The 14,917-nt window shown below is 45.1% G+C and overlaps 1 protein-coding gene and 1 long non-coding RNA gene across 16 annotated transcripts in view; one reads left to right on the top strand and one right to left on the bottom strand.

Annotated features, from left to right (window-relative positions):
• PPFIBP2 (PPFIA binding protein 2) overlaps positions 1–14,917 on the bottom strand; it is a 138,866-nt gene that overhangs the window by 73,728 nt on the left and 50,221 nt on the right. For 14 of the 15 annotated variants that reach the window (XM_069965799.1, XM_069965801.1, XM_069965804.1 and 11 more), the window contains one exon: positions 10,289–10,402. In XM_069965799.1, coding sequence (XP_069821900.1) covers positions 10,289–10,402 — 114 coding nt within the window. Of the gene's footprint in view, positions 1–10,288; positions 10,403–10,536; positions 10,770–14,917 lie in introns of those variants that run through there. The other variant, XM_069965809.1, reaches the window with a different exon arrangement.
• LOC138788179 (uncharacterized) overlaps positions 1–14,917 on the top strand; it is a 69,631-nt gene that overhangs the window by 28,184 nt on the left and 26,530 nt on the right. The window lies entirely within an intron of this gene.

Raw genomic sequence — 14,917 nt, 5'->3', positions numbered from 1 at the left:
ATTGATCCCACTGACAGGTGCAGAAAGAGAGTTATCAAAGGTTTAGATACTGTACCATGATTACTGTCACAGTAAAGATGTATTCAAATGTAACATATCTGCTGCAGCAGTAAGGGTATATATATATATATATTTTTTTTTGTGGATTTGATGCTGTTTAAATCAAGATAAACAATTGAACACAGCATCTAATCTGTAGCAGATACACTACATGTGAATATACAGTACAAGCTATAGGTGCAGGTGACAATGACCTGTTTCTCTATGAGAGGAAAAGCCATTGGATACCTCCCTATGTGGTCAAATTGTTGCCTTTGTCCTCCAACCAACAGCCATTGTGTAACCTAGAGAGTTTACCACATACATCCAAATGTCACAATGGAGCCTTAGGCCTTGCTCTCACATTCCATGCATGGTGTGTATGTACAGACAATGTGCTACGGAACAGACTCCGGAACTTCCGCCATCATAAATGATGATGCCAGGAACTTCAAAATAGTTACATATTTGCACTAATGTACTGTCATTACAGTAACACAGAGATTTAAACAGTTTTAAAGCTCACAGCATCATCATGAATGATGATGCCGGGAGTTCTGAAGTCCAATTCATAGCACATCATCCGTATATATACAAACCATGCATGCAATGTGGGAATGTAGCCTTAGTTGGGGCTGATTTACTAACAATCTGTCAATTTTAAGCTGTTATGCTGTCAGTTGTGTCTAGTTTTTCGTGACAAATTCATTAATGTGGTGCACGCCCTTAGTAAATCTGGACTAAACTAAAACCCGACCATGCCGCCACTCTAGAAGTGGCTGGTTTTTAGAATAGAAAACCTGTCAAATTACAGTTTGCTTAGTAAATCTGTCGGTTGTGGCGGGTTTTAAAGGACACACCCATGACACACCCATAGCACACCCAATTGGTGGGTTTTTGGCCAGAAATGACAGGTTTATGGTGTGACACACTATAAGAAAATATGTCAAAACACCAAACCGACTAGGAAAATGCTAAAAACAAAAACCGCTCAATTTTCTGAAGGCAACACGTTAGTAAATCAGCCCCATTGTCTTAGAGGGCACATTAATGTAAAGAGGTGCATAGGGACCTATGGGTGGCACTGTCCGGGGTTCATTTAGCAGGCAATGTTAATGCTGTAGAGCCAATTTCCCAGGAACCGGGGAGGAGCGGCTCAGAGCGGCAGTCAGATAAATTGCAGCAGGCTGATGAGCGGATCGCACAGATAATGAAGCGTTTCACTTTATTATTACTGTAAATTCGCTCATCTCTATTAGGCCTGTTTAAATGGGTTTCTCTACTGAATGAAAACTAGCAAACTTCACGGTTGCAGACATGCTGGGAGTAGTGGTGTAGTTGCTTCAAGTAGCTAGATCATATTGGATCCTAAAGAAGCAAAACCATTTAGAGAGCCACAGGGTACAGTGCATTGTCTCAAAGAAACCTATTTTCCTACTCTCTTGGCACAATGATATTTGAAACATAAGAACATCTCTGAAAGAACACGTGGAGAAATCTGTGGGAACACAGAGACGGTGTGTAGACGCCAACATCAAAGTACAGATCTAGAGCGCTGCTCTCTATGTCCTGAGACATACACAGGCTCAGGATTAGTCATACAGCTCAGGTAATAGGATCTGCAAGCAAAAAAGGGGCCAAGAAATGTATCTGAAACCAAGATAATAAAAGGAGAACTAAATCTCCTGTACATTGAGAGAGGGGCTTTACTGCTGGAATCAAAGAATACTGTGCGGGATTAACATTCCCCGAGCAAAGGCCTCAGTGAACAGTTGTATCGGCAGGAGCCAAGTATAGACCTTAGTGACAGAAAAGTTTACATGAAGAATGATTTTTCTATTCTCTGCTCTGAATGTAACTGATGTTGAATAGTATGTAATAATAATGGCAGCTAGAGGGCCCGGCGGGCTGCCACCCAACTGACCACTATCTAGCACCATCCTTTGCCCATGTGTCAGTCTTTACTGTAGGAGCTGTATCTATCATTTTAATCTGGAACTGATCTCTTACAGAGCAAGTACGTATAGTTTATCTGCTTGAATTACAGGGGGTTTCCATGCCGGCAGTACATGTACTTTTACAAAAGCACATGCACAAAGAACAAAATTAGCAATACGATTACCTTTAAAGGGAGTCTGTCTTTAGATAGCAAATCTGATGACAGCCCTAAATAAGCACTGTAAGGGGGGTAGGGGCACATTGACTATTTAATGTCACAGTTGCCGGCTGCTGAAGATTTGAAGAGACTCTTATTACTACAGTGCACAGACAGGCGATCAGTTTGAATAGGTGGTATACAATGCTTCATTTTTTTCAGTTTTTTTTTTATTACATACTGGGTAAATTTCTCCAGAATGTACAGTATGACGGCATACTTGATACAATACCTAATGAATTTCATACTTCTGAGATCAAAGAAGACTCCAATATGTTCTGCACATTTCCATCTGATTTTATTCTCTTAGCCTTTTTCTAATTATATCCTTATCTCAGTCCATGGATTTGTTGGGCTTAATTCACACCACATTTGGATAATGCATTTGTCATATACCCAGGTAGTAACCCTCCACGCTAAAAATGTGTACTATGCATTTAAGGAGTCATTGCAGCTTTACTAGGCTTCAAAGGGATGAACTGCTCCTTCCTACAGTCATATCAGGACACACATAAAAATATGCTGGGACAGGTTTTGGCACCATATAAATCTGTCATTGACTTGAGCCATGCTTGACATATTCTTTACAGCATGTTACAACTCAGTATACATGTCACCAATACCTAGTATACTCTGCAGTATGCATGTACTCACAACAGCATTCCTCGGCCATTCATAAAGTTGTAGCACACCCCAATCTGACCAGTCGTAGTTCCCTCACCCTTTTATTTCAGCTTTACGCGTGGGGTGGATTGTTTTTTGGTCATTTATGAGAGCTTGGAATACCAGGAGCTTAACTACAAAGCTGAATATAATATTGGTACTTTTGGCCAGGATATATCAGAATGCAGGACCTTCTATTGGACCTATTGGAGTCCATTATTGTATGGGAGCCTGGGCTCACTGGAGGATCCTTTGGTACTCTGTTAGACCAGTATTAGCCAATTTCCTTACATAGAAATACCTGGAATAGACACCAACTATGTGTTAAGCTGGCCATACACATTAAACACCAAAAATGTTTATTTTTACTGTTTTGTTTTTCTCCCCAGTTTCTAAAAGCCATTGCACTTTTAATTTTCTACAAACTGAGCTATATGAGAACTTGTTTTTTGTGTGACCAATTGTACTTTTCATTGACTTTTAATTTACCATAAAATTATATGTGGTGAAAAAACGGAAAAGAAAAAAACAACAACACACCTTTGCAATATTTGGGGACTTTTGTTTTTACGCAGTGCACTTTACAATAGAACAAGTTATATTTATTCTGTGGGTCAGTATTATAACAGCAATACCCAATTTATAGAGATGAGTGAATCTCGAGCACGCTTGGGTCCTTCTGAACCAGAGTGTGCGGCATTTGATTACTAGTGGTTGCCTTAAAAACATGAATATAGCCATACGCTGTATCTATGTTTTCCAGGACCCCCTTGGGCTGCATCAGACTTCTGCAGCCACCAGTAAACATATGCCGCACACTCGGGTTTGGACGCACCTGTGCATGCTTGAGATTCGCTCATCTGTACCAATTTATAAAGCTTAAACTAAAAAATATATGCTTAAATATGCTTTAAGTTGCCCTATTCTGAACCTAAATTCTACTTATGTTTTTTTCTGTTTATGGACTTATTTTTTCACATGATGATCTGTAGTTTTTAGCAGTTCTAATTTGGGATAGACTCTTCGATCGCCTTTTATAATTTTTTTCCTCTGATATGTGTTACGGCCGCGGCGGCGTCCCGCGTTCCGGGCCGCCGCCGCGACCGCTACCTGCCCCATGCAGCAGCCGGTGTCCATAGTCGGGGACCCGGCGCTGCTGTCACCTCGGCCCCGGGGGGCGCCTCACCTCTCCACGCTCCTGTCTCCCGCTGTGCCGGCCGGCGCGCGCGTCCCCGCCTCCTCGGGCGCGCGCGCGCCGGCTGTCTCAGATTTAAAGGGGCAGTGCGCTCCTAATTGGTAGTTGCACCCAATCACTCCCCTATAAATCCCAGCATGCCCTGTCCCCTGGGTTGGAGCCTCTACATGCTTCCCATAGCGTTTGGCCCAGCCCCCTGTTGTTCCTGTGTCCTATTCCGCTACCTGGTCCTAGTCCCTGTTCCTGAGTCCTATCCGTTACCTGGTCCTAGTCCCTGTTCCTGAGTCCTATCCGTTACCTGGTCCCTAGTCCCTGTTCCTGGTTCCTGGTCCCTTGTCACTCCATCTGTTCCCGTGTTCAGCCTGTCACGTGCGCTCTCACCTGCAGACCATTGCCTGTGCCATCTCCTGCCACGCCTCGCCTGCCGACACCAGCAACCAAGCCAGGGGTAGCGACCTGGGGGTCGCCTGCCGCAGCAAGTCCATCCCGCCTTGCGGCGGGCTCTGGTGAAAACCAGCGGCCCCTTAGACTCCGCCCCCTGGTGAGGTTAGTGCCATCGCTGGTGTCGGTCCAGTGGATCCACTACTCCGGGCGTTACAGTAGGCTCCAACCATGGATCCCGGCGAGGTGCCAGATCTCCGTGACGTCGCCAGAGTGGTCGCGCAACAGGCTCAACAAATCCAGAAACAGTCACAGCAGATCCAACAACTCACTGCCGCCTTACAGCAGCAGACTACTGCCCAGCGCACACCATCTCCTGACGCTGCTTCTTCACTCCGACTGGCCCTCCCAAGCAAGTACTCTGGGGACTCTAAGTTGTGCAGAGGATTCCTGTCTCAGTGCACCATGCACATTGAACTTTTGAGTAGTCAGTTTTCCACCGAGCGCTCTAAAGTGGCTTTCATCATCAGCCTATTAGAGGGTAGAGCCCTGGCCTGGGCCACGCCACTGTGGGACCGTGATGATCCTGTTGCTGCCAATCTCCGGGCCTTCCTATTCGAGTTTCGCTCCGTCTTTGAGGAACCTGCCCGTGCTTCCTCAGCCGAGACTGCTCTCCTCAACCTCTCTCAAGGCAGCTCCTCTGTTGGTGACTACGCCATCCAGTTCCGCACCCTGGCAGCTGAATTGGACTGGAACGAGGCCGCCCTATTGGCCACCTTCAAGAAGGGTCTGTCTAGTCGAGTGAGAGACGTGCTCGATGCCCGAGACCTGCCTACCTCCCTGAACGAACTCATTTTACTGGCCACCCGAGTTGATACTCGTTTTTCGGAGAGGGGGGAGGAGGTTCGGCATGAACATCTACTAAGCCGTTCCCGTCGCCATCCCCAGCTGGCACCGGTTTTCCAGAATCCTGACCTTTCGATGTCCCTGCCCTCTCCTGAGATTCCTATGCAGGTGGAACGGGCTCACCTGACGCCTGATGAAAGAATCCGGCGCCTGGAGCAGAATCTCTGTCTCTATTGCGGTGGTTCCGATCACTTCCGGCTGGAATGTCCCCTACGTCCCCAAACATCCGGAGGACGCTCGCACCTAGGTCCGGTGGGACAGGTGTCCCTAGGTGCGAATGCCACCATTCCAAGTCTGTCTATGCCAGTTTCCATCCGGACTCCCTCAGGACAAAATCATCAGACTACTGCCTTCCTCGATTCTGGCTCAGCAGGCAGTTTTATTGCGGCAACATTGGTCCAAAGATGGCGGCTACCCGTGACCCGACTAGCCAGGCCCTTGACTATCTCCTCGGTCACGGGCGAAATTCTTACCGACCGTGTGTACTACCAGACCGCATCTTTAGTCCTCCAGGTGGGTCCTTCACATCAAGAAGAGATATCCTTCTACGTCCTGCCCCATTCTTCCCCCGCGGTCCTCCTGGGACTCCCGTGGCTACAAGAACATGCCCCTCAGCTGGACTGGAGAACCGGGGAGATTCTCAGTTGGGGTCAGGACTGTTCCCACCAGTGTCTCAAGTCACCTCAGACCAAGTGTATTATGTCATTTCCTGTCCCGGCCAAGCCTCTATCCGGCCTACCGGCAGAAGACCAAGACTCGGCGGATGCCTTCTCTGCCGAGGTGTACCCTCTCCCCGTACCCAAGACTAAGGTCGTGTCCTCTCACCACCGGAAGAACTTACAGAAGGTCCTCGTCCACAGACCCACGGTCCCTTGCCACGTTATACCGCCTGATCGCCTAGTACCAGTCGTCACCTCCACTCTTCAGAGAGTACCCCCCGGAAAGACTCATGTTCACCCTGCGCTTCGTAGAGGTATTTTGAAGTGGGGACATTCCTCGTTGGAGGCCGGGCACCCGGGAGTCCGTAAGACCGGCCAACGGATCTCTCGCCACTACTGGTGGCCCAGCCTATCCCAAGATGTCAAAGACTTTGTGGCTTCCTGTGCCATTTGCAGGCAAGAAAGAGGGGGAGGCCAAAGGGGGGGGGTACTGTTACGGCCGCGGCGGCGTCCCGCGTTCCGGGCCGCCGCCGCGACCGCTACCTGCCCCATGCAGCAGCCGGTGTCCATAGTCGGGGACCCGGCGCTGCTGTCACCTCGGCCCCGGGGGGCGCCTCACCTCTCCACGCTCCTGTCTCCCGCTGTGCCGGCCGGCGCGCGCGTCCCCGCCTCCTAGGGCGCGCGCGCGCCGGCTGTCTCAGATTTAAAGGGGCAGTGCGCTCCTAATTGGTAGTTGCACCCAATCACTCCCCTATAAATCCCAGCATGCCCTGTCCCCTGGGTTGGAGCCTCTACATGCTTCCCATAGCGTTTGGCCCAGCCCCCTGTTGTTCCTGTGTCCTATTCCGCTACCTGGTCCTAGTCCCTGTTCCTGAGTCCTATCCGTTACCTGGTCCTAGTCCCTGTTCCTGAGTCCTATCCGTTACCTGGTCCCTAGTCCCTGTTCCTGGTTCCTGGTCCCTTGTCACTCCATCTGTTCCCGTGTTCAGCCTGTCACGTGCGCTCTCACCTGCAGACCATTGCCTGTGCCATCTCCTGCCACGCCTCGCCTGCCGACACCAGCAACCAAGCCAGGGGTAGCGACCTGGGGGTCGCCTGCCGCAGCAAGTCCATCCCGCCTTGCGGCGGGCTCTGGTGAAAACCAGCGGCCCCTTAGACTCCGCCCCCTGGTGAGGTTAGTGCCATCGCTGGTGTCGGTCCAGTGGATCCACTACTCCGGGCGTTACAATATGTGATACAAAGCATACACAACATCTCCACTTTCTAAGAATACCCTATCCTATAATTTTGTGTTTTTTAAATGAACAGACCGGCTCCGGCGCGGAGGTGTCAGTGCTGCGGTCCTTTCTTGAACTGCTGCTTATTTCCTGCGCACGGCGACGGTCTATTTACAAGCACCAGCCCAACAAAAAGCACTGGGGGTGGGCTCGCCAAACCCCCCATCCTCTGTGATGTGGCTCCATTGCTTTTTACTGATTTTTACATGTATTTAAGTTTATGGGAACCATAGTGTTCTCATCAGATCATCTCCCACTCCTCATGCTATAACCTAAACTTGTTTAAAAAGAGGCCACTTGGGTTTACGATAAGTATTTGATCCCACCAAGAGAACTCTATGGGTTTGCCCAACTCTCCATAAATTTACTGTCTCTTACTAGTAACCACAGTATAAGGAATTAGCAAATCCTTAAAATATTAATATTGCAACTTTAACCATCTTGTTCCAAGCCTATAAGTGTCACTTAGGTTTTTACAAACCATCTCTGTTTTATGGCTATACAACCATAAATCCTGTCTTATTCATTAAGGATTTTTAGCTTTCTGGTTCCACTGAAAGAAGAACTATGATCAGACTTGATGAAGCTGTAACCATCAAAGAGTCAGCGCCATCCGACGACATTGTAACAAAGCCCATCATTGTTATGCTTAAGAGACTTACACTCAAAACAGACCTGCAGCAATAAATGCATAAATAATTCTAGATGGGATTAGTTAAAAGACTCATTTTCTGGCACATACAATGACAGCAAGTTCAATCATCCTTTACGTAGTGTACAATGGAATCCTTTCAAAAAAGGAGCAACAACTGCATTCACCGATTGCCTTAGGCAGCCATAATAATTACTGAGAAAGCGACATGTTTTCCTAGCAATTTTTCCAGTAAGATGGGAAATACGGTTTACAAGTTGGACCACAGGGTTAAAGTAGAACAATATGTAAAATGGATGCATTATACATATGGGCGATCCTACAGAAATGCTCTGTCTAGTTATGCTTGGTTTGATATACACAACGTCTGCACTCATCTGTGGGATGAGATACAGCGAGGCTGGAAGCATGTGTAACCTGTTGAGCAAGTTCATTGCTGCAGACAGTCTCTACTTTTTAATTTTAAAGAAATTTGTATTATACTGTATGTTGTGCCATATGTATGTATGTATATAGCCACTTTTTTAGTTGAACAAAAATGGTATGCAACTATGTAAAGGGGTTTTTGTTTTTATAGGTTATGTCATATAGCTCTGTATAAAGCAGATATGGAATATGTATTGTGAAGGGTGGGTTATTTTGTCCTTGTTTCTTCAGATGGATGCTATGTATGCTTTCATTATGGTTATAAAAATATTCTAAGAAAATATATCCTAACTAGAGATGAGCGAACCTCGAGCATGCTCAAGTTCATCCGAACCTGAACGTTCGGCATTTGATTAGCTGGGGCTGCTGAAGTTGGATAAAGCTCTAGGGTTGTCTGGAAAACATGGATACAGCCAATGACTATATCCATGTTTTTCAGATAGCCTTAGGGCTTTATCCAACTTCAACAGCCACCGCTAATCAAATGCCGAACGTTTGGGTTCGGATGGACTCGAGCATGCTCCAGGTTCGCTCGTCTCTAATCCTAACATATATCAAATGTTAGACAAAAAGACACTTTTGAGGCATCTGAATGCTGATACTACAGACTTTTATCCGACAGACTGCATTTTAAGTCAATAGTGTGTGTTGGACGACAGTGCTATCCAGCAACATAGTAAGTGCGTAAACTACAGTATGTATACCTGATCTATAGTATTGATTTTGCCATCTGCTATCATAAGTCATATACAGTGATACACAGCAGGGCTCAGCAGGATAATTGAATGGGAAGCAGTATGTTTTATGGTGGCCACTCCAATCCTATCTAACCAGTTTCACACATGGTAGAAGCAATAATTACAGGGGTCAAGTCAAACTCTAGGTATATACTTTTGCTAAGTAGGTTTATGTGTACAATTCTGGACAAGTGGATGGGTGGATGCTGACTGTGATCTTTGCCTTGGGCACCAAGCACCTTGTCCTAGTCACTCCTGTAAGAGGTCTACAGTATGTAAATGTGTATTCCAATGGTAAAGACAGGAATCTGTATGCAGCTTCCCAGAGGACATCCTGAGCAAGTCCAAGGATCTTTCATTCATCATGTCTAGTATGACTTTGAAAGGGGTTATATACTCAGATTAGCTCCACTTAAAGTCTCCTCTTGAGGTGTCCTTGAAAACATGGGTTTAGAGAAGCTACAGACAGGGTATTGCTTGTATGATAGTTTCTACCATGTCCTAAATAAAGTAAGTTTTAATTCTTCTTCAGGTCATGGACTACTACTTCCCATGGACTTGATAATTGTGTGGTCAGGGACGCACAAACAATCTCAATATTGTTTGGCCCGGTGTTACTCTCAGCCATCAACTTACTTCTGACATGTCTAGAAATGAGCGATCAGTCAAGTGCCCTATTTGCCTGAATGGGCAAATTAATCGGCCCATGTAGATGGGTCTTTAGGTATGCAACATAGGTAGGGCATAAATGCACATGCACCACAGTCTAGAGGTTTCCACCACCAAACATTATTACTTGTGCACTGTATGATGCTATACATTGGACACTACATGTTACTGTCATTTGTGCTAATGTACTGTAAATGTATAAATTCACCTGTAGCTTGTTTTTAAGTTGTTGTTCCCTCCTTTCTTTCCAATAAAAGCAGAAGTCCCCACATAATAATTCACCCAAGGGCCTTTACAGACATTGACCAGCCTTGCTGCACTACATTGAAAGAAGTCAACTTTGCACTTAAGTGTGCAGCTAACACTTTCATACCATCCGAGTTCACATACGTACATATATATTACTAACTGTATACATGGCCTGTAGTACACAACAACAAGAGCAGCCCCCCTCTCTTCTACTAAACAACATCTACATAAGTTAGGCAACCTCATGTCAGGCAAACACATGGACTGACTGTGATCTTACCTGCTGGAGCATTTCCTCGGTAGCATTAAGTTTCAAATGATGTTCCTCCACACAGGATTCTAGATCCCGGATCTTGTCTCCTTGGGCCTCCACTTGATCAGTGAGGACACTGACCTAAAAAAGCAGAAACACGGACGTTATACAAAGAAGACTGTGTAAGAATCCATCCTTGTGAAGAGTAGAAAACAAAAGCAGAAGGCAAGACACTTCCCGTTCTAAGGCTACGAAGTAAAACAAGCCTCTCTTACCTCTTTAACTCTGATATTTCGCATACAAGAAGATAGCGCACAGCTTCCTTCTGCTGCATTCAGTTTCACAACCCTGTTTTCTTGTAGTAAGTGAAGCAATCTCGGAGGAGAGAATGGCTCGGGCTCTTTCAACACTCTGCTTTATGTGGAAAAACAATAAAATCTTTCTTCTGGGAGCAGAGCAATTGTTTTACTGCCGACAAGTGGAGCGGGGAGCCTTACCTATCCATAAACAGCCGTGGTAGTAACATGTGTAATGTGTACAGGGCAAGTTTAAGCACTTACCAAGAAAAGCTTGAGAAGTTCCCTAACTAAGCAAGTTACTACATGAGTGTAGAAAAACACAAGAGCTGAGTAAAATATTTAGCAACGCGAATTAAATTGTCAATTTAATATATAAAAGCCTTTGAAACAAGTCTGCACAACCGGGCCAAGAGGCTGCTAACAAGCCTGAGAATTTATATCGGCTGGAATCATTCTTGTTAAATAAGGTTCTCACTTATTGTGCAGCCAGGCATCCAGCGTGTTACACTTGGCAAGGTCACACTACTATTATTATTACATTATAGCAGGAATGCTGTCTTGACAGATATCCCTGCATGCTTAAAGGCAGGTTGTTTTCGGCTGTACGCACAGCTGTTTCATAGCTACCATTGGTACATCTAGTGTTCCTAAATCTTATAGTGACTTAGCCTATGTTCACCCGTTTCATATCAACGGACGCTGTTAAACTGCCGGCCGCCGGGCTGCATTCAGGAGGTTCCTGCAGCAGATACCTCTGTATTGGCTCCAGGAACGTCCTTTTTTTACAATTGACTTGCGGGCACTGTGGCAAATGAATTGGCCATTCACTTTAATGTAATGTGCGTCCGCTGCCGCACATTACATTGTAAGAACAGCTATTATTTCAATGAACAGAGTCTGGAAATAATGGGCAGGTACATTATTTTAACGCCTGTTCTGAAGAACACAGTGGGCGGCATTGTATTGACTTCAATGCAATACCGCCCCTGCAGTAAAGAACGGACGCTGATTCCATTATGCTGAAAAATTACGTTGTGTGAACATAGTCTTATATCACTGTCTGGAAAGGCAGTTTACTGGTGCATGACTATCCATAACATTATGGTTCTCCTGGACTGTTTTGTTGTGGAAAAAAATTATTGTTACATAGGCCATAGGCAAGTTTTGGCAAGTTTTAGGCTGTCGTTTTTATTTTTAGTCTCCGGTATACATATTGCAACCTCTTCCTAGCTTCCAACGTTTTGTCCCTCGGAGTAATATAGGAGGTCTGTGCATTTAGGTGGCTGCTTTCTTGCTACCTGTTATATACAAGCATAGCCTTATGATTAGCCTTTTAATCTTTTTTCTCTCCCTTATGCTGACAGATATCAAAGTGACTCTGTGCCCACAATCTGCCCCCCAACCGCTTGTACCATCAGATAGCTGCTTTAAATTGAAGATCTTTCTTGGGGTCTGTACAGCAGGAGACACAGTTATTGTCCTAAAACAAACTTTAAACTTGCAGCCCTGTGTCAAATTGGCGTGGCCTAGAGTACTCATGCCCTAGGCTTGAAACACCGCTCTGTCCCTCCTCCTCACCCTCTTCACCATTAGGAATGCCCCTAGAACAATTTCTCCTATTCATCACCTGTGTGAACACTGCACATGTGCTGGATCATTAAAGCCCATGTGCAGTGTTCAGACAGGAAATGAATAGGAAAAATCCTGCCTGGGACATTTTTTTAGGACAATAACTGCGTCACCTGCTGAACGGACCCCAGGACAGATCTTGGATTAAAAGCAGCTATCCGACGTTACACGCAGTTTGGGGGGGGGGGGGCAGATTGTGGATACAGAGTCGCTTTAAAATTTAAAGGATTTTGCCCCTTTCCCTCTTTACATCCTTTGCAACCTTTTCCTCCTTATCAGTGCTTTCCTCCCTATGTACACATGCAATATTGGAAAGATTTGTAGAGTTTAGCCACAACCACATAACTTTTTTTCGCAGGTTGATGGACATTAAAAAAAAGAAAAGGCTGTCAAATGGTAAAAAAAGATGTTTTTAACCCGCTCCTGGTTTTGGTTAAAAAAATATTAACGGAAATACTATGTGTGAAAATAACACATAGGTGGCATATCTTTTAACTATTAACTCATAATAAGGGATCACTTTTTGACAGCATTATTCGCTTTCATAGGGCTAATATTTTAGTCACATGGTCACCAAAAGAGTCTATGCATCGGTGTCTGAATGTGATAACACCCTTCATCTCCATCTGACAACTTAAGGCCCTATGACAACTTAAGGCCTTTATGGCCAATAATCACTTTGTGTAATAGAAGCAAACGATCAGCTGACATGCACGATGATTATTTAAAAAAAAAAATGTCTTTCAACATATTGAAAGACAAACAAAGACCATGAGCAGGTAAGGGCCCCTCCCACGCACTAAGCTGCTCACTGTCGGCATGTGTAATAGCGCCAGCAGCAAGCGGGGAATGAGGAGCAAGTGAGAGCTGATCTGACAGGTCGGCGCTTGCTTGCTCCCGGATATTGCCCCGTGTAATAGCGGCTTTAGCCTGTCGACCAGCCAGATACATACCTGATTCATTTAACTCATACTATCAACTTTGCAGAGACATGTCTCATGAGTCTACATACTGTATAAACTTGCCAATAGGTCAGATTTTTCCAGGAAAAATCTGCAGAGAAAAAGGGTGGGGTTCCAAAAGTGGTCTTAGAGGCAGGGCTTGAATATCCCAATTTTGGTTGTTAAAGTGTTAACTGTGGTACAGTTCAGGGTTATGTGCTGTTTATCTACACTAAAAGCAACTTTCAACATTATAAAATGCCCCTAGATATGCCCCCCATTATCGAGGTATAGCATAGTTGCCAGCCATGTTACAAGATCTTAGTCAATTTTATTTTATTAATATTGTAACCAGGTCCTATGTTTGTCTAACATGTAAACCGTGAACAGTATTTATATAGTTAACATTTAAAGTTACATATTTAGTGTAGAAAAGACATGATAGGTATTCTAGTGATTTTCCTAAAATCCAAACTATTCCCCTTTTTATTAGTTGATCGATGGCCAAACTCAGTCAGGCCTACTTAACAGCTGAGCCCGGAGCTACAGCTCTTTGCAGCCCTGCTTTCAATGACTAAGCTGGTGATTAACTATTTGGAGCCTACCCAGAGACATTCCTATAATGTCTCCTGGTAGCAGGGGGAGACATGGGCAGAGTTTGTCTTCCTATTTCAGTCTATTTTTACATAGCCATAAGCTGGCCATAGACATTTGTTTTTAACCAGCAGGGAATCTTACAGTCTGCGTGAGCTAGAGAGTATGGCAACAATTTATCAGTCTGATCTTTCTCTTTTCTCACCACTGATGATCCAAAAATCTCACTTTTGCAGACAGATTTGTTTTCTCATAGACAAGGGAAGTTATAGATCCATTGTATTGCAAAAAGGCAAGCCTGCATTAGGGGAGACAAATTGTGCTTTTGCTTAGGGCCTCCCATTGCCAAGGGGCCCCCAGACTGACGCTTATAGTACAGTATCTACTGTCTGCCCTTTTGATAGATTTTTGGGGGAACCCTTATGATGAAACTGTGCCAGCTGGGTCTGCCTGTCCCAAAAGAATAGATTTCGTGTGCCAGTGAAGTTGCACAAGGATTCATAGGCGAGAGAGAGTTTATCCCAAGGGCTAGTATATACTATGATTTACTGAGCAGTTGGCTTTCTGCTTCCTGCACAGATCTGGCAGCACTATGGCTCTCTTTCACCATCACCCTGTCTTCTCTTAATGAACTGTCAGCAGGAGGGAGGAGCTTATGCAGATCAGAGACTGGAGAAGGGATTAACATCCAAGAATTTAGGAAAGGCAGATCACACAATCTGTAAACAGGGAGGAATACACTGACAAGGCAGTCTAAAGGGGCAGAACACAATGGCTGTAGACCGTGGTGGATTAAGTGAACCATAGGCTTCAAAGGTTATTATAGGAGACAGCCTTGTCCGAGCTGTTTTAACAGCATCCAGAGATGTGCTTTAAGGCAAGCCCCATGGACACACTAGAGTGGCCCAGAAGCATGCTCTGTGACCTGTGCAGTGGTGCTTCCACAGGAAGAGGGAGGCTGACCTCTGATATTCAGCCATTTTAAATGGTGGTGGGTCATGTGTTTTCTATATACTGGTATCACTTTTCACTGTAATTCTGCCTGTGATGACAAGGAAGACACTGTTGGGAAATTTTCTGTACAGAGCAGGAATTCGTAACTTATTATGGGACTGAAAACTGCAAAATTAGGTTGTATTTAGTGTTATTTTTTTGAATGTAGATAGTAAGATGAAAAAAAAAAAATCACACAC

This window comes from Dendropsophus ebraccatus, chromosome 4, assembly GCF_027789765.1.
Source record: "Dendropsophus ebraccatus isolate aDenEbr1 chromosome 4, aDenEbr1.pat, whole genome shotgun sequence".
Taxonomy (NCBI): Eukaryota; Metazoa; Chordata; class Amphibia; order Anura; family Hylidae; genus Dendropsophus; species Dendropsophus ebraccatus.
This window is presented reverse-complemented; position numbering and strand designations above follow the sequence as displayed.